This window comes from Mobula hypostoma, assembly GCF_963921235.1.
Source record: "Mobula hypostoma chromosome 22 unlocalized genomic scaffold, sMobHyp1.1 SUPER_22_unloc_1, whole genome shotgun sequence".
Lineage (NCBI taxonomy): Eukaryota > Metazoa > Chordata > Chondrichthyes > Myliobatiformes > Myliobatidae > Mobula > Mobula hypostoma.
In genome coordinates, this window is record NW_026948152.1 from 14,262 (window position 1) to 37,162 (window position 22,901).

Genomic DNA, 22,901 nt, shown 5'->3' on the forward strand with positions numbered 1-22,901 from the left:
GTAATGCCTGCACTGTTTTGTGCACTTCATGCAGTCTTGGGTAGGTCTGTAGTCTAGTGTAGTGTTTGTGTAGTTTTTACGTAGTTCAGTGTAGTTTTTGTATTGTTTCATGTAGCACCATGGTCCTGAAAAACATTGTCTCGTTTTCACTGTGTACTGTACCAGCAGTTATAGTCGAAATGACAATAAAAAGTGATGACTTGACTTTTACTCGGCAAGGATGAAATCTGCTGTTACTAGGCACAACAATTTCTGTGAAGGATTTCGATATTTGAGACAGGTGTTTCCCAAACTGATGCCAAGATTAAGGAAGGTGCTTTTGTTGGTCAAAAAATCAGACAGGTCATCAATGAGAGGCAATTCGAAGAACTTCTAGTGGGACCGGAGAAAATCATACGTAAGGCATTCAAAGATGTTGTTGAAAATTTTATTGGCAACTACAAGCAACAAACTACACAAGGCTGGTTGACAACATGCTTCAAGCATACAAAAACCATGAAGTGCAACACGTCACTATAGATTCACTTTCTGTGCTCCCGTTTAGACTTCTTCCCTGCAAAACCTTGGCACTGACAGTGATGAGCATGGTGAAAGGTTTCACCAGGACTTTGGGATCATGAAGAAGTCATATCGGGGGAATTGGAATCCATCAATGCTAGCTGATTATTGTTGGACAGTTAAGTAAAAAGTATCAGATACAGAGTACAAACAAAAATTAAATCATCATATTCAATAAAAGTTAATTTCTTGTTTCTCCAAATTCCTACATGATACAAGTAGACTGAAGTTATATTTGTGTTCAGCTGCAAACAATGTATCATAAACAAAACGCTGGGAGGTTAATGTTCAAGGATACACAGCATATCGAAAGAATAGGCAGGAAAGCAGGGGAGTGGGGGGGGTGGTGGTGTTGCCCTGTTGGTAAAAGATGAAATCAAATCATTAGAAAGAGGTGACATAGGGTCAGAAGGTGTTAAATCATTGTGGATAGAGCAAAGAAACTGCAAGGGTAAAAAGACCCTGATGGGAGTTGTATACAGGCCCCCAAACAGTAGTAAGGATGTGGCCTATAAAATATATCCCCCTGAAATTTGAGAAGGGGAAGCTAAAGTCAGATGTATTAGTATTACAGTGGAGCAAAGGGAATGACAGAGGCATGAGAGGGAAGCAATTCGGAAGGCACGGGATATAGAGAAAGAAGTATTCTAAGGCAAGATGACACAACCATGGCTAACAAGAGAAGCCAAAGCCAACATAAAAGCCAAAGAGAGGACACATAATAGAACAAAAATTAGTGGAAAGTTAAAGTATTGGGAAGCTTTAAAAAACAACAGAAGGCAACTTAAGAAATCATTTAGGAGATAAAGATGCAATAGAAAGGTAAGCTAGTCAATGATATTAAAGAGGATACCCAAAGCTTCTTCAGATACATGAAGTGTAAGAGAGAGATGAGAGTGGATGTCGGACTGCCAGAAAACAATGCTGAAGAGATAGTAATGGAGGACAACAAAATAGTGGTCGAACTGAAAAGGTGTTTTGCTTTGGTCTTCGCTGTGGGAAACACTAGCAATATGGTGAAAGTTGTGGCTGTCGGGGGAGGGGCATGAAGTGTGTGAAGTTACCATAACTAGAGAGAAGGTTCTTGGGAAACTGAAAGGTCTGAAGATAGATCAGTCACCTGGACCAGGTGGTGTACATCCCAGAGTTCTGAAAGAGGTAACTGAAGATGTTGTGGAAGCATTAGTGATGATCTTTCAAGAATCATCACATTCTGGAGTGGTTCCGGAAGACTGGAAAGCTGCAAATGTCACTCCAGTCTGTGACGGGGTCTTGAATTACCCCTATGAACTGTGCTTTTGAAAAGAGAGAGAGAGCAAGAGAGTTATTTAACACAAACATCTTGTTTAAAAGAGAGAGAGAACAAAGATTGCTCACGGGTTGTTGACACTTTCTCCAAGGACATTGCCTGCTTGTACGTTCTGTGTGTGTGTGTGTGAGTGAGTGAGAGAGAGAGAGAGAAAGAGAGAGAGAGGGATAGATATTTAACACAAACACTTTGTTTAAAAGAGAGAGAGAGACAGATGAAGACTGCTCACAGGTTGTTGATACTTTCTACAAGGACATTGCTTGCTTGTACATTTCTTACACAGACAGAGAAGGGAGGGAGGAGCTATTTGAGAGACAGTTGGTACTCAGTACGATGAGATAAATAGAAGGTCAGATGATAGACCTCAGGCACATGGTCTTGGACACTGAATGAGCTTTGTTGTGCCCACAGAAAAAGTGGGTTTTTGAGAGGATCGATCAGTGGCTCTTGCAGTGTGAAAAGGAAGTGACCGGTGGGGAGTTGATCGTGTGTCCAACCCTCGCCTGGGTTGATAGCTCCACCACAGAAGAACGATCCCCTTTGTTGTGGTCACAGTCGGTGACTTTTAAAGGATTTCGGAGGACAATGGGAAGATCGACGGCATCAGCTCACCTGAAGATTCAAATCTCTCTCTCTCTCCATCACTACTCAACTCAATACCTCGAACTAAACTGAACTCTACTCATCATCGTAAGATTGTATCTATTTACCCCTAGACTTGAAGAAGCTTGGTTTTCATATATATTCCACACTCATATATAATCATTGCTAACTTATTTGATTTATCTGCATTTATTTTACTGTATTGTGTAGTTACAAATAAATACCATTAGTTAATAGCAATACTGGACTCCAAAGTGTTTTCCATTTCTGCTGGTTCTTTAACCCATCATGGGGTATGTGACAACTCTACAAGAAGGGAGAGAGGCAGACGAAAGGAAACTACAGGCCAGTTAGTCTGATCTCAGTGGGAAGATGTTGGAGTTGATTATCAGGGATGAGGACTCAAGGTACATGGATGCCAATGTTAAAATAAGCCATAGTCAGCATGGTTTCCTCAAGGGAAAATCTTGCCTGACAAATCTGTTGGAATTGTTAGAAGTAGTAACAAGCAGGATAGATAAAGGAGAATCGACTGATGTTGTGTACTTGGATTTTCAGAAGGTCTTTGACAGGTGCCACACCTGAGGGTGCTTAACAAGCTACGAGCCCTTGGTATCACAGGTAAGATTCTAGCATGGGTAAAGCAGTGGCTGTTTGGCAGGAGGCAAGTTTTGCAGTTAAATTCTCTGAGTCCCACAATACTAATTGCGCAGACCTACAGCACCAAGCAGAGGAGGGGAGGGAGAGAGGGAGGGAACGTCGACTCAGACCATGAGAGGCCTGCATCGGGTATTTTCATGCCGCAGATTGGAAGTCTGTGTGGGGCGCCACTCCTGGCACAGACTACAGCAATGTGTGGTTAAGTACCTTGCTCAAGGGCACAAACACGCTGCCACAGCTGAGGCTTGAACTAACGACCTTGGGATGACTAGACGAATGCCTTAACCACTTGGCCACGTGCCCAACACAAAGCAAGCACGAAGCAAGCAGAATTTAATCCCACAGGTAAGTGGATAACCAATGAGACGTGGTTAAATAAAGTCAGCTGACCCAAAGTATTAACTGTCAGAAAAGAGAATCTGAACATTGTCTCCTCAGTTTCCCTACAGATCATTTCACTTGACTTGGTTCCTGGTATTTACACCTAGTCTCAGACAGCAAAGGAGTTACCCCTCAAACTTTCTAAAGAGCCAACTGCTCAGGCAAGTCTTGTTAACAGCTCGCAGAACACACACTGCACTCAGAGACAGTCTGGGCATGAAGGGCCACGGTCAAGTTGATTTACAAGCAGTGAAGCAGGACGTTCTGATGTCAGATCTTTATCTTGGTGTGTAGGACAGGCAGTATTTCACTGAGATTCTTCTGTGCCTGATGGCCCAGGAAGTCCATTAAACAAGTCCGAACAGCTCCGTCTGTGTACCAGAAATGGTACAAGAAACAATGACATTGCAGCTGCTTCCCAATTGGCCATTGTTGGTCCACGCTCAGAAAGTGCAGACGTACAAAGACAGACCCTCCTTGGGCACAGGCTTTGCTGGCACCATTTGACTGCTCATGAAACAATGGTTCAGTGTCACACCCACCAGATACCCCAGAGGCTCCTAGACAACAGGCTCAGCTAAAACGAATTTCACCTATGCATTGACTCAAAGGTTGGAGCAGTTCCACAAAATTATCTTGGCTTTATGGATCCCACATGCCACCCTCACCACCACAAACCACGCACCCGCCCCCAGACTTCCTAATGGCCAGCCTGAAAGAATGATTCAATCACAGGGGCTGGCATTGTGGGGAATAGGGAGCCCTACAAGTTATATGGCATGAGGTCAAACACGGGTACTGAGCACAGCCACCTGCCCTCCCTCAGGCTGTGAAGCAGTGCTCCTCCACATGGAGCAACACGCGGGAGCTAAGAGTAGAGAGGTCACAGAATGTCCTCTGCGTGGCAGCTTCAGCAGGACCGGGTCGTGTCCGCACTGGTCAATCAGTAGACACAATGCTTCCAATGGTCACCCTGTGAGGCAGGTTTGCTACGGTTCTATCATCTACACTGATTACATTTCCATTGCGCTGTCTTGCACCACAGACCATAAGACAAAGGAGCATTTGGCCCAACAGTTCTGCACAAGGGTTAGGGTTAATCATTCGATCATGGATGATTAATTTTTCAACCCCATTGTCCTGCCTTCTCTCTGTAATCCCTAACCATCGTACAAATCAAGAACATCAGTCTCTGCCTTAAATACGCACAATAACAGCCTGCAAAGCCCTCTGTGGCAACTAATTCCACAGATTCCCCACCCTCCAGCTGAAGGCATTCCTCATTCTGAGGGTATGCCCTCTGGTCCCAGACTCCCCCACCATCAGAAACATCCTCTCCACATCCTCTTTATCAAGGCCTTTTAACATTCAATAGGTTTAAATGAGGACCCCCTCATTCTTCTGTGTGCCTTTTCACCTCAGACAGTTGAGGAAGTTTGGTATGGGCCCCTAAATGCTTTCTACAGGGACACAATTGAGAGCATCCTGCCTGGTACGGGAACTGTACCTCCCTTAATCGCAGGACTCTACAAAGAGTGGTGCGGACAGTTCAGCACATCTGTAGTTGTGAACTTCCCATGATTCAGGACATTCACAAGGACAGGTGTGGAAAAAGGGCCTGTGGGATCATTGGGGACCCGAGTCATCCCAACCACAATCTATTCCAGCTGCTATCATCCGGGAAACAGAACCGCAGCATAAAAGCCAGGACCAACAGGCTCTGGGACAGCTTTTTCCACCAGGCCATCAGACTGATGAACTCATGCTGATTTGAATGTACTCTATATTACATGGATTGTTCTATTTATTATAAATTATTACAAAATTACTATGATTGCACATTGCACATTTAGATGGAGACGTAATGTAAAGAATTTTTCTCCTCATGCATGTGAAGGATGTAAGATATAAAGTCAATTCAATTCATTCTTCTTAACCACATCTGAATACAGTAACAGAGCCATCAAAGGCTCCTCATACATTAACCTTTTTATTCCTGGAATCACTACTGTGAATTTCTTCGGATCCTCTCCAATGCCACCACCTGCTTTCTCAGTTTGCTCACAAAATTCCAGTGCTCCTGAGCAATGACTAGAAAAGCAGGTGGTCTTCACTGCAGGGAACACCATACAGCACAGTGCAGGAACAGGCCCCTCAGGGAACATCAGACCGTGCAGGAACGGGCCCCTCGGGGACACTGTACAGTGCAGGAACGGGCCCCTCGGGGGAACACTGTACAGTGCAGTGACAGGCCCCTCGGGGGAACACTGTACAGTGCAGTGACAGGCCCCTCAGGGACACTGTACAGTGCAGGAACGGGCCCCTCAGGGAACATCGGACAGTGCGGGAACGGGCCCCTCGGGGAACACTGTACAGTGCAGGGACAGGCCCCTCGGGGACACTGTACAGTGCAGTGACAGGCCCCTCGGGGAACATCGGACAGTGCAGGAACGGGCCCCTCGGGGAACACTGTACAGTGCAGGGGCAGGCCCCTCGGGGGAACAATGTACAGTGCAGTGACAGGCCCCTCGGGGAACATCGGACAGTGCAGGGACAGGCCCCTCGGGGACACTATACAGTGCAGGAACGGGCCCCTCGGGAAACATCGGACAGTGCAGTTACAGGCCCCTCGGGGAACACTGTACAGTGCAGTGACAGGCCCCTCATGGAACACAGTACAGTACAGGGACAGGCCCCTCGAGGTGACATCAGGCAGTGCAGGAACAGGCACCTCGGGGAACACTGTACAGTGCAGGAACGGGCCCCTCGGAGAACATCAGACAGTGCAGGAACGGGCCCCTCGGGGAACACTGTACAGTGCAGGGGCAGGCCCCTCGGGGACACTATACAGTGCAGGAACGGGCCCCTCGGGAAACATTGGACAGTGCAGTTACAGGCCCCTCGGGGAACACTGTACAGTGCAGTGACAGGCCCCTCATGGAACACAGTACAGTACAGGGACAGGCCGCTCGAGGTGACATCAGGCAGTGCAGGAACAGGCACCTCGGGGAACACTGTACAGTGCAGGGGCAGGCCCCTCGGGGGAACAATGTACAGTGCAGTGACAGGCCCCTCGGGGAACATCGGACAGTGCAGGGACAGGCCCCTCGGGGAACACTGTACAGTGCAGGGACAGGCCCCTCGGGGGAACACTGTACAGTGCAGTGACAGGCCCCTCGGGGAACATCGGACAGTGCAGGGACAGGCCCCTCGGGGAACACTGTACAGTGCAGTGACAGGCCCCTCATGGAACACAGTACAGTACAGGGACAGGCCCCTCGAGGTGACATCAGGCAGTGCAGGAACAGGCACCTCGGGGAACACTGTACAGTGCAGGAACGGGCCCCTCGGAGAACATCGGACAGTGCAGGAACGGGCCCCTCGGGGAACACTGTACAGTGCAGGGGCAGGCCCCTCGGGGAACATCGGACAGTGCAGGGACAGGCCCCTCGGGGAACACTGTACAGTGCAGTGACAGGCCCCTCGGGGAACATCGGACAGTGCAGGAACGGGCCCCTCGGGGAACACTGTACAGTGCAGTGACAGGCCCCTCGGGGACACTATACAGTGCAGGAACGGGCCCCTCGGGAAACATCAGGCAGTGCAGGAACAGGCACCTCGGGGAACACTGTACAGTGCAGGAACGGGCCCCTCAGGGAACATCGGACAGTGCAGTGACAGGCCCCTCGGGGAACACTGTACAGTACAGGGACAGGCCCCTCGAGGTATCATCAGGCAGTGCAGGAACAGGCACCTCGGGGAACACTGTACTGTGCAGGAACGGGCCCCTCGGAGAACATCGGACAGTGCAGGGATGGGCCCCTCGGGGGAACATCGGACAGTGCAGGGACGGGCCCCTCGGGGGAACATTGGACAGTGCAGGGACAGGCACCTCGGGGAACACTGTACAGTGCAGGAACAGGCCCCTTGGGGGGGGGGCACTGTACAGTGCAGGAACAGGCCCCTCGGGGGGACACTGTACAGTGCAGGAACAGGCCCCTCAGGGAACACTGTACAGTGCAGGAACGGGCCCCTTGGGGAACATTGGACAGCGCAGGGAACAGGCCCCTTGGGGAACATCGGACAGCGCAGGTCCTGCAGCCCTTGATGTTGTGAGGAAGTGTCGGAGTCTATTATTAAGGATGAGGTTTTGTGGTACTAATTATACCACAATGATAAAATGACTAATGATAAAATAAGCCAAAGTCAGTGTGGTTTCTGTAAAGGGAAATATTGCCTGACAAATCTGTTAGAGTTCTTTGAGGAAGTGACAAGCAGGGTGGACAAAGGAGAGGCAGTGGATGTCATTTACTTGGATTTTCAGAAGGTATTTGATAAGGTGCCACACATGAGGCTGCTTAACAGGATAAAATCCTTTGGTGTTACAGGAAATATACTGGCATGGGTAGAGGAATGTCTGACAGGCAGGAGGCAGAGAATGGGAATAAAAGGGGCTTTTTCTGGTTGGCTGGCGGTGACTAGTGGTGTTGCTGGGGGGTATTAGGACCGCTATTTTTCCATATTGTTTATCAATGATTTGGATAATGGAATTGATGGCTTTGTGGCAAAGTTTGTGGATGATATGAAGATAGGTGGAGGGGTAGGTAGTGCTGAGGAAGCAATGTGGTTGCAGCAGGAATTAGACAATTTGGAAGAATGGGCAAAAAAGTGGTAGATGGAATACAGTGTTGGGAAATGTACGATAATGCATTTTGGTAAAAGGAACAGTAGTGTAGACTATTACCTAAATGAGGAGAAGGTTTAAACATCAGAGGTGCAGAGGGACTTGGGAGTCCTCGTGCAAAAGTCACAGAAAGTTAATTTACAGGTTGAGTCTGTGGTGAAGAAGACAAATGCAATGTTGGCATTTATTTCAAGGAAAATAGATTATAAAAACAAGGAGATGATGCCGAGCCTTTATAAGACACTAGTCAGACTGCACTTGGAGTATTTTGTCAATAGTTTTGGGCCCCATATCTCAGAAAGGATGTGTTGTCATTGGAGAGTTCAGAGGAGGTTCATGAGGATGATTGAGGGAACAGGGAGTTAACAAATGAGGAGCGTTTGGCAGCTTTGGGTCTGTACTCACTGGAATTTAGAAGAATGTGTGGGGATTTCATTGAAACCTACTAAATATTGAAGGACTAGATGGGGTGGATGTGGAGAGGATGTTTCCTATGGTGGGGGTATTCAGAACTAGAGGGCACAGCCTCAAAATTGAGGGGTGACCCTTTAGAATAGAATTAAGGAGGAATTTTTTAGCTGGAGAGTAGTAAATCTGTGGAATGTTCTGCTACAGACTGCAGTGGAGGCCCAGTTTGTGGGCATATTTAAGGTGGAAGTTGATTGTTTCCTGATCGGTCAGGGCATCAAAGGTGATGGCGAGAAGGCAGCTGTGAGGTTGAGTGGGATCCAGGATCAGCCATGATAGAATGGCAGAGCAGACTCGATGGGCTGAATGGCCTAATTCTGCTCCTATGACTTATGGAATGAGTCCCATTCAAACTAGCCTCACTTATCTACATAGGATATACATTTATTATTTTCTCTTTGTATTTGCAGTTTGTCTTTTGCACATTGGTTGTTTTTCCGTTCTGTTTTATTGAATCTATTGTATATATTGTCAATGCCCACAGGACAATGAATCTCAGGGTTGTTTATGGTGACATATATTTACTTAGATAGTAAATTTACTGTGAACTTTAACTGTTCCTGTTTTCACCACCTCGTCTGGCAGCTCATTCCAAAAGGCAGTTACTCTGTGTGAAGGAATTACCTACAAATCCCCCATAACCCACCTCCCTCTCACCTTCAACTCTTATTTTATACGGTCCTACTCTCAGAACCAGACTCTGGCCAGCCTTCATCTCCCAGGACTTTTTAAATTTCACTCATGTCACCTTTCAGCTCCTTCCCTCCTGGGAAATCTTCCCAGCAGCCTGACCGGTCTTCAGAACTCAGTGAATTCGGTTGCTCTCAGCTGCCTGTACCGGACGCACGCCTCCTCCTCTTGCTAAACTGACCAGTCAGACTCGCCCGCCCCTCACTCCGACAGGAACCCTCTCTACCGCGCCCGCGCCCCTACCTTGTCCACACCTTCCCGGTTGAGCTCAGTGCTCTTGCGGAGCTGAAGTAGGTTCCAGACGTCGCTCACGGCCTTGCCGTCCTGCCGGCTGCGCTGCAGCAGCTCCAGGGCGCTGGGCAGGCGTGTCAGCTCCTCCACCTGCCGCTCCATCCGCAGCAGCTGCTGCTCCAGCTGGCGGTAGGGAGAGGCAGAGGGCGCGGGCGCGGGCTCGGCGCCGAGCAACTCGGGTTGCCGCTCTGTCAGCACCTGCTGGATGCCCAGGTGCTGCAACACGGCGTGCAATAACGAGTGCAGGGCCGTGAAATTCACTGCACCGGGCCCGGGGTGCCCGATGCTCAGATTGACCAAATCGAACAGGCTGATAGTGGCCGCCATCCGATCGCTGCGCGCTCCCAGCAGCCCGAAACCACGCACCCGCGCCGGCTTCACCCAAATCCCGTCACCATGGCCACCCGCCTTTGTTAACCGCACCTGCACCAATCAGCGTCGCGCATCCCCGTCTCGCACTCGTCCACTGATGGGTCCAACTGTCGGTCACAACCCGTCGACCAATTAAACAGAGTGGCCGTCTGTTGCCACGCAACAAAGGACGCGAAAATGTCGGAAACAGGAGGCGGTCTCTGGGGAGGTGTGGAGGGGGGTGGGGGGGGTGTGGAGGGGGGCGGGGGGGGGGGGGGGTGGGGGGGGGGGGTGGGGGTGTGGGGGGGGTGTGGGGGGGGGGGGGGGGGGGGGGGGTGGGGGGGGGGGGGGGGTGGGGGGGGTGTGGGGGGGGGGGGGGGGGGGGGGGGGGTGTGGGGGGGGGTGGGGGGGGTGTGGGGGGGGGGGGGGGGGGGGGGGGGGGGGTGGGGGGGGGTGGGGGGGGGGTGGGGGGGTGTGGAGGGGGGTGGGGAGGGGGGTGGGGGTGGGGGTGGGGGGGGAGGGGGTGGGGGTGGGGGTGGGGGAGGGGGGTGGGGGTGGGGGTGGGGGGGGAGGGTGGAGGGGGGTGGGGGGAGGGTGGAGCGGGGTGGAGGGGGGTGGGGGGGTGTGGAGGGGGGTGGGGGGTGGGGGGGTGTGGGGGGGGGGGGGGGGGGGGGGGGGGGGGGGGGGGGGGGGGGGGGGGGGTGGGGGGTGGGGGGGGTGGGGGGGGGTGGGGGGGGGGGGGGGGGGGGGGGGGGGGGGGGGGGGGGGGGGGGTGTGGAGGGGGGTGGGGGGAGGGGAGGGGGGTGGGGGGAGGGGAGGGGGGAGGGGGGTGGGGGGAGGGGAGGGGGGAGGGGGTGGGGGGAAGGGGGGAGGGGGTGGGGGGGAAGGGGGGAGGGGGGTGGGGGGAAGGGGGAGGGGGGAGGGGGTGGGGGGGAAGGGGGAGGGGAGGGGGGGAAGGGGGGGGGGAGGGGGGAGGGGGGGGGGGGGAAGGGGGAGGGGAGGGGTGGAAGGGGGAGGGGGGGAGGGGAGGGGTGGAAGGGGGAGGGGAGGGGGGGAGGGGGGAGGGGAGGGGGGAGGGGGTGGGGGGGAAGGGGGAGGGGGGTGGGGGGGAAGGGGGAGGGGAGGGGGGAGGGGTGGGGGGAAGGGGGAGGGGAGGGGGGAAGGGGGAGGGGGAGGGGAGGGGGGAAGGGGGAGGGGAGGGGGGAAGGGGGAGGGGGGAGGGGGGAGGGGAGGGGGGGGGGAGGAGGGGGGGAGGGGGGAAGGGGGAGGGGAGGGGAGAAGGGGAGGGGAGGGGGGAGGGGGGTGGGGGGGAGGGTGGAGGGTGGGGGGGGGTGGAGGGTGGAGGGGGGTGGGGGAGGGTGGAGGGGGGAGGGGGGAAGGGGGAGGGGAGAGGGGGAAGGGGGAGGGGAGGGTGGAGGGGGGAGGGGAGGGTGGAGGGGGGAGGGGGGAGGGGAGGGTGGAGGGGGGAGGGGGGAGGGGGAGGGAGGGGGAGGGAGGGGAAGGGAGGGGGGAGGGGAAGGGAGGGGGGGAGGGGGGAGGGGAAGGGAGGGGGGGAGGGGGGAGGGGGGAGGGGAAGGGAGGGGGGAGGGGGGAGGGGAGAGGGTGGGGGGAGGGGGGAGGGGAGAGGGTGGGGGGAGGGGGAGGGAGGGGAGGGGAGGGGGGAGGGAGGGGAGGGGAGGGGGGAGGGAGGGGGGAGGGGGAGGGGAGGGAGGAGGGGGGGGAGGGGGAGGGAGAGGGGGAGGGAGGGGGAGGGGGTTGAAGGGGGGAGGGGGAGGGGGGGGGGGGGGGGGGGGGGGGGGGGGGGGGGGGGGGGGGAGGGGAGGGGGAGGGGGGAGGGGAGGGGGGGAGGGGAGGGGGAGGGGGTGGGGGGAGGGGGAAGGGGAGGGGGTGGGGGGTGGAGGGGGAAGGGGAGGGGGAAGGGGGAGGAGGGGGGAGGGGGAAGGGGGAGGAGGGGGGAGGGGGGGAGGGGGAGGGGGGAGGGGAGGGGGAAGGGGGAGGGGAGGGGGAAGGGGAGGAGGGGGGAGGGGGAAGGGGAGGAGGGGGGAGGGGGAAGGGGAGGAGGGGGGAGGGGGAAGGGGAGGAGGGGGAAGGGGGAGGGGGGTAGGGGGAGGGGGGGAGGGGAGGGGGAGGGGGAGGGGGGAAGGGGGGAGGGGGAAGGGGGGAGGGGGGAGGGGGGGGGGGGAGGGGAGGGGGAGGGGGAGGGGAGGGGGAGGGGGGAGGGGGAGGGGGAGGGGGGAGGGGGGGGGGAGGGGGGAGGAGGGGGGGGAGGGGGGGGGGGGGGGGAGGGAGGAGGGAGGAAGGGGGGAGGGAGGAGGGAGGAAGGGGGGGAGGGGGGAGGGAGGGGGAGGAAGGGGGGAGGAGGGGGAAGGGGGGAAGGGGGAGGAGGGGGAAGGGGGGAAGGGGGAGGAGGGGGAAGGGGGGAAGGGGGAGGAGGGGGAAGGGGGGGAGGAGGGGGAAGGGGGGAGGAGGGGGAAGGGGGGAGGAGGGGGAAGGGGGGAGGAGGGGGGAGGAGGGGAGATGGGGGGGAGGAGGGGAGATGGGGGGGAGGAGGGGGAGGAGGAGGGGGAGAGGGGAGGGGGTTGAAGGGGGGGAGGGGTTGAAGGGGGGAGGGGGAGGGGGGGAGGGGGTGAAGGGGGAGGGGAGGGGGGAGGGGAGGGGGAGGGGAGGGGGAGGGGAGGGGGAGGGGGTGGGGGGAGGGGGAAGGGGAGGGGGTGGGGGGAGGGGGGAAGGGGAGGGGGTGGGGGGTGGAGGGGGAAGGGGGAGGGGGGTGGAGGGAGAACGGGGAGGGGGTGGAGGGGGAACGGGGAGGGGGTGGAGGGGGAACGGGGAGGGGGTGGAGGGGGAGGGAGGTGGAGGGGGGGAGGGGGAGGGGGAGAGGGAGAGGGGGGAGGGGGGAGAGGGAGAGGGGGGAGGGGGGAGAGGGAGAGGGGGGAAGCGGGAGGGGGGAGGGGGGGGAGCGGGAGGGGGGAGGGGGAGCGGGGGGGAGGGGGGGAAGCGGGAGGGGGGAGGGGGAGCGGGGGGGAGGGGAGCGGGGGGGTGGGAGGGGGAGGGGCAGCGGGAGGCGGGGGAGGGAGGGGGAGGGAGGGGGGAGGGGGGAGGGGAGGGGAGGGGAGGGAGGGGGAGGGGAGGGAGAGGGTGTGGGGGGCGTGGGGGGGAGCGGGAGGGGGAGGGGGGCGGGAGGGGCGGGGGGAAGCGGGAGGGGCGGTGGGGGGGAAGCGGGAGGGGGGCGTGGGGGGAAGCGGGAGGGGGGTGAGGGGAAGAAAGGCGGGAGGGGAGGGGTGAGGGGAAGAAAGGCGGGAGGGGAGGGGGGTGAGGGGAAGAAGGGCGGAAGTGGGGTCGGGGGAAGGGGGCGGAGGGGGGTCGGGGGAAGAGGAGCAGGGGGTGGGGGGAAGAGGAGCAGGAGGTGGGGGAAGAGGCGCGGAGGGGGGTTGGGGGAGAGGTGCGGGGGGAGGTGGGAGGAGAGGTGCGGGGGAGGTGGGGGGAGAGGTGTGGGGGGAAGTGGGGGGAAGAGGGGCGGAGGGGTGGGGGAAGAGGGGAAGAGGGGCGGAGGGGTGGGGGAAGAGGGGCAGAGGGGGGGTGGGGGGAGAGGGGCAGATGGGGTCGGGGAAGAGGAGCAGGGGGTGGGGAAAGAGGAGCAGGGGTGGGGAAAGAGGAGCGGAGGGGGGTTGGGGGAGAGGTGCGGGGGGAGGTGCGGGGGGAGGTGCGGGGTAGGTGGGGGGAGAGGTGCGGGGGAGAGGGGGAGAGAGGTGTGGTGGGAAGAGGGGCAGAGGAGGGGTGGGGGAAGAAGGGCGGAGGGGGGTGAGGGGAAGAAGGACGGAAGGGGGGTCAGGGGAAGAGGGGCAGAGGGGAGTCGTGGGAAGAGGAGCAGGGGGTGGGGGGAAGAGCGGAGGGGGGTTGGGGGAGAGGTAGGGGGAGGTGCTAGGTGCGGTCAGAGGATCAAAAGCTTCGTTGGCAAGGCAGACGTCAAGGAAACATGAACCAAGGGGAGAGAGTCAGAAATTGAATTTAAAGCTTCAGATGTTGGCAGCTAAAGGCATTGTGTTCACTGAGGGTCACTGAAGTCTGTGACTGATCTACAGGGTCATAGGGATAGAGCAACAGTTATTATTATTAATATTATTATCACTCTGTCTGTTCCTGACACAGACTCCTGATCATTCCTCTCATCCTCCCACTCTTACCACAGCAATCGTTTCCTGTCAGCTACCCACCCACCACCATAGTTGCAGCCTCAGTAATGAGTGGGGGAGAGTCACAAGATGCTTTGAAATTTGGGAAATTAGTTGGTTGCTCGGTCACATGCCTGTCATTAATCATTACAAGGCCATACACGTTCCACCTTCATTTCGTGATGTGCAGTTGGATTAACCACAACCCAAGTAGTAATAAGCACAACTACCCCCCCCCCCCACTCTGTTCTGTCTCAAACACAGCCAGCAGTGAGACCCTGTTCAGTGTGAACAAAGGGACAGGCCATGATAGGGTCACATATGCAGTGGGGGCTGAGCTCTGGAGAGCAGGAGCATACATGTGTCCGGCATGTAGTGTGGGATGTCCCCAGATATACTCCCGTGAACCAGGTCTGCAGTGGGAGATGGGCTCAGAGGTCCTTCTGCAGCTGTACAGGGCCCTGGTGAGACCCCACCTGGAATCTTGTGTAGTTTTGCTCTCCAATCTTGAGGAAGGACATTCTTGCTATTGAGGGAGTGCAGCGTAGGTTCACAAGGTTAATTCCCAAGATGGCGGGACTGTCATATGTTGAAAGATTGGAGCGACTGGGCTTGTGTACACTGGAATTTAGAAGGATGAGAGGGGATCTGATTGAAACATAAAAGATTATTAAGGGATTGGACACACTAGAGGCAGGAAACATGTTCCCGATGTTGGGGGAGATCAGAACCAGAGGCCACAGTTTAAGAATAAGGGGTAGGCCATTTAGAATAGAGTTGAGGAAAAACTTTTTCACACAGAGGGTTGTGGATCTGTGGAGTGCTCTGCCTCAGAAGGCAGTGGAGGCCAATTCTCTGGATTCTTTCAAAAAAGAGTTAGATAGAACTCTTAAAGATAGCGGAGTGAAGGGATATGGGGAGAAGGCAGGAAAAGGGTACTGGTTGTGGATGATCAGCCGTGATCACAGTGAATGGTGGTGCTGGCTCGAAGGACTGAATGGCCTACTCCTGCACCTATTGTCTATAGATACACATGTCACGTGTAGCGGGGAGCATATCTGCGTGTGGGTGGCAATGAGGTCGTCAGGTCCACTGGGCACTTTGGCTGCGACCTGGTGAGAAGGCTTCACTAGGTAACTAACGCTTCGGTGCTCAGGTGAAGGGGACATTCCGTCAGCTCCTTCATCAGCCTCTGTCATTGACAACTTGGACTGCAGAGCCTGGCTCTGTCTATTGTGTGACATCTCTACTCGTATCTAGTCTAATGCTGTAACACTGTAACCCTCGTTTAGATACGTCAACCTTTCCAATATTCCCACTCACTGACTCAGGCTGGTCTGGCACAATGGCAGAGAGAGAGATGAGTCTTTCAAAGCCAGAGGAGGTGAAGAATGCTTCGTGATCAACTCCTCGTGGTGTACAAACATGGCGGTTCTGTCCCAGTCCTGTTCACCTGACCTGGAATAGCTTGCGATCAAGTGCCGTCTATCTTACTTGTTGTGGGTGATTTCAGTGATCATTTTGTTAGTGGTGTACATCCCACCATAGGCCAATGTCAAGCAGGCTCGAGTCAAGAAGTCTAGATGAACTGTGCTATGTGATCAACAGGAATGGAACAGCACATCCTGATGCCTCCCCTGTCATTTTGGGGGATTTTAACTAGGCCACCCTGAAAAAAATCTCTAAATAGTTATTACCAACAAATCGCTTGTAGTACCTAAAGAAACAGCAGACTGGGCCAATGTTATACATCAAGAGCGTTTACCGTGCTATCCCATGCCCACACTTTCGGAAGTCTGATTATTTCTACTCCAAACATAGGCAGAGACTTAAGACTGCTGCACAGGTAGAGAGGGTGAAGAAGATATGTACAAGGGAGGCACAGGAACGCTCACAAGAGTGCTTCAAATTGACAGACTGCACTGTATTCAGGGATTCATCATAGACTCTGAATGAGTATACCACAGTTGTCACTTACATCATTAAAACCTGTGTGGATGAGTGGGTGCCTACGAAAACTTACTGTACGTACCCAAATCAAAAGCTGCGGATGAACCAGGAGGTTCGTGGTCTGTTGAGGGCTAGATGTGTGGCATTCAAATCTGACGACCCAGGCCTGTACAAGGAAACCAGGTATGACTTGCGAGGGCTAATTCCAGAGCAAAGGAACAATTCCCAGTGACATCAGATGCACATAAACTCTGGCAGGATTCTTACAAAGCAAAACCCAACATCATGAACGGCATTCCCAAACAAGTTCAAAGCTTTTTATGCCCACTTTGAAAGGGAGAATAAAACTACAGCTATGAGGATCCCTGCAGCATCTGGTGACCCAGTGATCTCTGTCTCGGAGGCTGATGTCAGGCTGTCTTTCAGGAGGGTTAACCCTCGCAAGGTGGTAGGCCCTGATGTAGTATCTGGTAAGGCTCTGAAAACCTGTGCCAACAAATAATGGGGACATTCAGACATTTTCAATTTCTCACTGCTACATTCCAAAGTTTCCACATGCTTCCAAAGGGCAACAATGGTACCAGTGCCCAAGAATCGTGTGAGCTGACTTAATGACCATCGTCCAGTAGCAATCACATCTACTGTGATGAAATGCTTTGAGAGGTTGGTCATGGCTAGAATCAACTCCTGCCTCAACAAGGACCTGGACCCACTGCAATTTGCCCATCACCACAATAGGTCTACAGTGGATGTGATCTCATTGTCTCTTCATGTGGCCTTGGATTACCTGAACAATACAAATTACTATGTTAGGATGCTGTTTATTGACTATAGCTCAATGTTTTTATACCATCACTCCTACAGTCCTGATCAAAAAGCTACAGAACCTCAGGGATGTGTGCTTGGGCAGGGTAGCTCCTGGGAGATGAAGAACATCATTGGCTTCAATCAGCCTAGCTGTAGGACTTCGGAATGCAGCCATGAATGGGCTAATGAGTTAACCTAATTCTTCGATAGGTTTGACAGTTGCCTTCCTGTTCACCGCCCCCCCCCCAGCCCCCAGCACACCAATCAAGGTGCCGAGGCACCCAATGGTCCCTCAGCACCAATGCCTTCCCTCCTCCCCCCTTGTTCTTCATGTGGATCAACAACACCAGCTATAGATGGTAGGACACTTGAGGAACAGTGGAATACTTTCGAAGACATTTTTCACAGTGCTCAACAAAAATATATTCCAGTCAAAAGTAAGGACAGTAAGTGTGAGGAGAGCCAACCTTGGATAACTAATGAAATAAAAGATAGTATCAAACTAAAAGCTCATGTGTACAAAGTCGCAAAGAGTAGTGGGAGACTGGAGGATTGGGAAAACTTTAAAAAGCAACAAAGAACAACTAGATACGAAATAAGGGAAGATAGAGTATGGAAGTAAATTCGCACAAAATATAGAAACAGATAGTAAAAGCCTTTATAAATATATAAAGCGGAAGAGGGTGGCTAAAGTCAATGTAGGTCCCTTGGAAGACGAGAAGGGGAAATTGATATTGGGTGATAAAGAAATAGCTGAGGCATCAACAACTGTTTTGTGTCGGTCTCCACGGTGGAGGACACGTCTAATATGCCAAAGAATAATAGAAACATAGAAAATAGGTGCAGGAGTAGGCCATTCGGCCCTTCGAGCCTGCACCGCCATTTATTATGATCATGGCTGATCATCCAACTCAGAACCCAGCCTTCCCTCCATACCCCCTGACCCCTGTAGCCACAAGGGCCATATCTAACTTCCTTTTAAACATAGCTAATGAACTGGCCTCAACAGTTTGCTGTGGCAGAGAATTCCACAGATTCACCACTCTCTGTGTGAAGAAGTTTTTCCTAACCTCGGTCCTAAAAGGCTTCCCCTCTATCCTCAAACTGTGACCCCTCGTTCTAGACCTCCCCAACATCGGGAACAATCTTCCCGCATCTAGCCTGTCCAATCCCTTTAGGATCTTATACGTTTCAATCAGATCCCCCCTCAATCTTCTAAATTCCAACGAGTACAAGCCCAGTTCATCCAGTCTTTCTTCATATGAAAGACCTGCCATCCCAGGAATCAATCTGGTGAACCTTCTTTGTACTCCCTCTATGGCAAGGATGTCTTTCCTCAGATTAGGGGACCAAAACTGCACACAATACTCCAGGTGTGGTCTCACCAAGGCCTTGTACAACTGCAGTAGTACCTCCCTGCTCCTGTACTCGAATCCTCTCGCTATAAATGCCAGCATATCGTTCGCCTTTTTCACCGCCTGCTGTACCTGCATGCCCACTTTCAATGACTGGTGTATAATGACACCCAGGTCTCGTTGCACCTCCCCTTTTCCTAATCGGCCACCATTCAGATAATAATGTGTTTTCCTATTTTTGCCACCAAAGTGGATAACTTCACATTTATCCACATTAAATTGCATCTGCCATGAGTTTGCCCACTCACCCAACCTATCCAAGTCACCCTGCATCCTCTTAGCATCCTCCTCACTGCTAACACTGCCACCCAGCTTCGTGTCATCCGCAAACTTGGAGATGCTGCATTTAATTCCCTCATCCAAGTCATTAATATATATTGTAAACAACTGGGGTCCCAGCACTGAGCCTTGCGGTACCCCACTAGTCACCGCCTGCCATTCTGAAAAGGTCCCGTTTATTCCCACTCTTTGCTTCCTGTCTGCTAACCAATTCTCCACCCACACCAATACCTTACCCCCAATACCGTGTGCTTTAAGTTTGCACACTAATCTCCTGTGTGGGACCTTGTCAAAAGCCTTTTGAAAATCCAAATATACCACATCCACTGGTTCTCCCCTATCCACTCTACTAGTTACATCCTCAAAAAATTCTATGAGATTCGTCAGACATGATTTTCCTTTCACAAATCCATGCTGACTTTGTCCGATCATTTCACCGCTTTCCAAATGTGCTGTTATCACATCCTTGATAACTGACTCCAGCAGTTTCCCCACCACCGACGTTAGGCTAACCGGCCTATAATTCCCCGGTTTCTCTCTCCCTCCTTTTTTAAAAAGTGGGGTTACATTAGCCACCCTCCAATCCTCAGGAACTAGTCCAGAATCTAACGAGTTTTGAAAAATTATCACTAATGCATCCACTATTTCTTGGGCCACTTACTTAAGCACTCTGGGATGCAGACCATCTGGCCCTGGGGATTTATCTGCCTTCAATCCCTTCAATTTACCTAACACCACTTCCCTACTAACATGTATTTCGCTCCATAATGTTATGGATGAAATGGGAGGTGAGGAGCTCAAGAGACAGTGATGAGCAAACTAGAGGGCCTAAAGGTAGATATGTCCCCTGGTCCTGATGGGATGCATCCCAGGGTACTGAGGGAACTGGCAGAGGTTATAGTAGACGCATTGGTAATCATTTACCAAAATTCTTTAAACTCCGGGCAGATTCCGGCAGACTGGAAGACAACAAATGTCACGTCACTTTTTAAAAAAGGATGTAGGCGAAAGACGGGCAACTAAAGGACAGTTAGCTTAACATCTGTAGTCAGGAAAATGCTTGAAGCTGTCATTAAGGAAGAAATAGCAAAACATTTAGAAAGGAGTGGTTCCATTAGACAGACGCAGCATGGATTCAGAAAGGGCAGGTCCTGTTTGACAAACTTACTGGAGTTCTTTGAGGACATAATGAGTGCAGTGAATAGAGGAGAACAGGTGGATGTTGTATACTTAGATTTCCAGAAGGCATTTGATAAGGTGCTGCACAAGAGACTTAGCTCTCCTCGCTGATGGGTGACCCTACAGGGCTTATAAAAGTACAAGACACATTGAAAGGAGAGATATTCACACCTTTTTCAAGGGTAGAGAAATGTAAAACTAGAGGACAGGTTTAAGGTAAGAGGAGCAATGCTTAAACGATTTCAGAGAGGCAAGTTTTTCACACAGAACGAGGTACGTAAGATATGGATGCATGGAGTCGGAGGAAGTGTATTGGCATGGATAGTGGATTGGTTAACCAATAGAAGGCAGAGCGTTGGTATAAATGGGTGTTTCTCTGGTTGGCGGTCAGTGGTGAGTGGGGTGCCGCAGGGGTCGGTGCTGGGCCCGCAGCTGTTTACCATTTACATTGATGATTTGGAAGAGGGGACTGAGTGTAGCGTGGCAAAATTTGCTAATGACACTAAACTGAGTGGAAAAGCAAATTGTACAGAGGATGTGGAGAATCTGCAGAGGGACATAGATAGGTAAGTGAGTGGGCCAAGGTCTGGCAGATGGAATATAACATTGGTAAATGGGGGGTCATCCAGTTTGGAAGGAAAATGAAAGAGCAGATTATTACTTAAATGGTGAAAGATTGCAGCATGCTGTTGTGCAGAGGAACTTGGGAGTGCGTGTTCATGAATCGCAAAATGTTGGCTTGCTGGTACAACAGGTTATTAAGAAGGCAAACAGAATGTTGGCCTTCATTTCTAGAGGGATTGAATTCAAGAGCAGGGAGGTCATGCTGCAACTGTACAGGGTACTGGTGAGGCCGCACCTGGAGTACTGCGTGCAGTTCTGGTCTCCATACTTGAGGAAGGATATACTGGCTTTGGAGGCAGTGCAGAGGAGGTTCACCAGGTTGATTCCAGGGATGAAGGGGTTAACCTATGAGGAGAGAGTGAGTCGCCTGGGACTGTACTCGCTGGAATTCAGAAGATTGAGAGGGGATCTTATAGAAACATACAAAATTTTGAAAGGGATAGATAAGATAGAAGTAGGAAAGTTATTTCCATTGGTAGGTGAGACAAGAACTAGGGGTCATTGCCTCAAGATTCAGGGGAGAAGATTTAGGACAGCGATGAGGAGAAACTGTTTTTCCCAGAGAGTGGTGAATCTGCCCAGGGAAACAGTTGAGGCTTCTTCACTAAATATATTTAAGAAACAGTTAGATAGATTTTTTACATAGTAAGGGAATTAAGGGTTATGGGGAAAAGGCAGGTAGATGGAGCTGAGTTTATGGACAGATCAGCCATGATCTTATTGCACGCCGGATGGCCTAATCCTGCTCCTAATTCTTATGTTCTTATAACTGTATACAACCCCTCCTTGCACAGCACCTCCACGTACCGACTGCTATCGTCCCGATCTTCACCTTCTCCAGCCCCCACCTTCGACCAACTCCCCAGTCATCATGGACTCACCTTCACTACTGAGCAAGTGAAAAGGGTTCTGGGGAAACTCAGACACGGCAAAGCATGGGGACTGGATGGTGTGAACCCCAAGATCCTGAAGGAGTGTGCTGAGCAGCTGTGTGGGAGTTCTCCAGCACATTTTCTATGAGTCTCAGCCTGGAAGGGGTCCCAAATGTGTGGACCCAGTACACAAGGGCCAACCAAAAGTCTTGTACGACTACTGTCCAGTGGCACTAACTAACGCATCATGAAGACCCTAGAGAGGCTGGTTCTGGAACACCTCCCACCCCTGGTCCGATCAACCCTCAATACGCTGCAGTTTGCCTACCAGGGGCACATGGGAGTTGACGAAGCTGTCATCTATCTACTGAACAGAATTCACTGTTTGAATAAGCAGGGCAGCACTGTGAGGATTATGTTTTTTTTGATTTCTCAAGTGTCTTCAATGCCATACTGCCCTCATTGCTGGGGAAAAGCTCTGTTCAATGCAGGTTGGCACTTCCATTGTATCCTGAATAATGGACTAACTGACTGGCAGAGCACAGTTTGTGTGGCTTCAGAGCTGTATTGGCTCCCTTCCTGTTTACCCTGTACACCTCGGACTTTAGATACAACACTGAGTCATGTCATCTGCAGAAATTCTCTAATGACTCAGCAATAGTTGGGTGTATAAAGGGAGGACGGGAGGATGAATACAGGGCCTAGGTGGAGGACTTAGTCAAATGGTGCAAGCTGAATACACTTCAGTAAGACAAAGGAGATGGTAATGGTCTTTAGGAAGATTAAGCCTGCACTGCTCCGTTACTATTGATGATGAGTACATGGATATGGGGAGAACTGCACGCAATACTCCAGGTGTGGCCTCACCAGTACCCTGTATAACCTCCCTGCTCTTAAATTTAATCCCTCTAGCAATGAAGGGCAACATCCTATTTGCCTTCTTGATAGCCTGTTGCACCTGCAAACCAACCCTTTGTGATTCATGCACAAGCACTCCCAAGTCCCTCCGCACAGCAGCATGCTGCCATTTTTTACCATTTCAATAATAATGTTCTTTCATTTTCCTTCCAAACTGGATGAGCTCGCATTTACCAACATTGTATTTCATCTGCCAGACCCCTGCCCACTCACTTAACCTATCTATATCTCTCTGCAGACTCTCCATATCTTCTGCACCGTTTGCTGTTCCACTCAAGTTAGTAGCAACAGCAAACGTAGATACTCTACACTCGGCCCCCTCTTCCAGATCGTTAACGTTTAATGTGATAGGTGGTGAATTTAGTCAAGAAGAAAAAATAAAGCATATTTAACAGTTGGTTAATGCTCATGAAGAGAAGAGATCTATCGTGGGATGCTCCAGAAAACTCAGGTTCTGTTAGAGATTCATGTTAACCAAGGTGAGGAGGCAGAAGACTGGTAGATATTTAATGTTGATCCTTTATTTAAGAAGGACAGCAGGGATAAGTCTGGTAGCATTAGGGTTGGTGAACCTTACATCATTTACATGCAGAGACAGACTGATAACTAGACCTCACTGCCAGGGGTGATGAAATCACCGAGACACTTAGACTTGTGCTAAAAGGATATGAACATAATGTGGGCAAATGGGAT

The 22,901-nt window shown here is 52.7% G+C and overlaps 1 protein-coding gene across 2 annotated transcripts; it reads right to left on the reverse strand.

Moving 5' to 3' along the window:
* Nucleotides 1-467: 467 nt before the first annotated feature.
* Nucleotides 468-9,984, reverse strand: LOC134341298 (uncharacterized protein C16orf96-like). Of its 2 annotated transcripts, XM_063039176.1 has the most exons (3): nt 9,597-9,984; nt 857-915; nt 468-659 (listed from the first exon to the last, which is right to left on the reverse strand). In XM_063039176.1, exons 1-3 carry the CDS (start codon nt 9,969-9,971, stop codon nt 656-658), a joined length of 438 nt encoding a protein of 145 aa, XP_062895246.1. In that variant the 5' UTR covers nt 9,972-9,984; the 3' UTR covers nt 468-655. The 2 variants fall into 2 exon arrangements, with proteins under 2 accessions (XP_062895246.1, XP_062895245.1); XM_063039175.1 differs by having other exon boundaries at nt 468-915.
* Between the last annotated feature and the right edge of the window lie 12,917 nt (nt 9,985-22,901).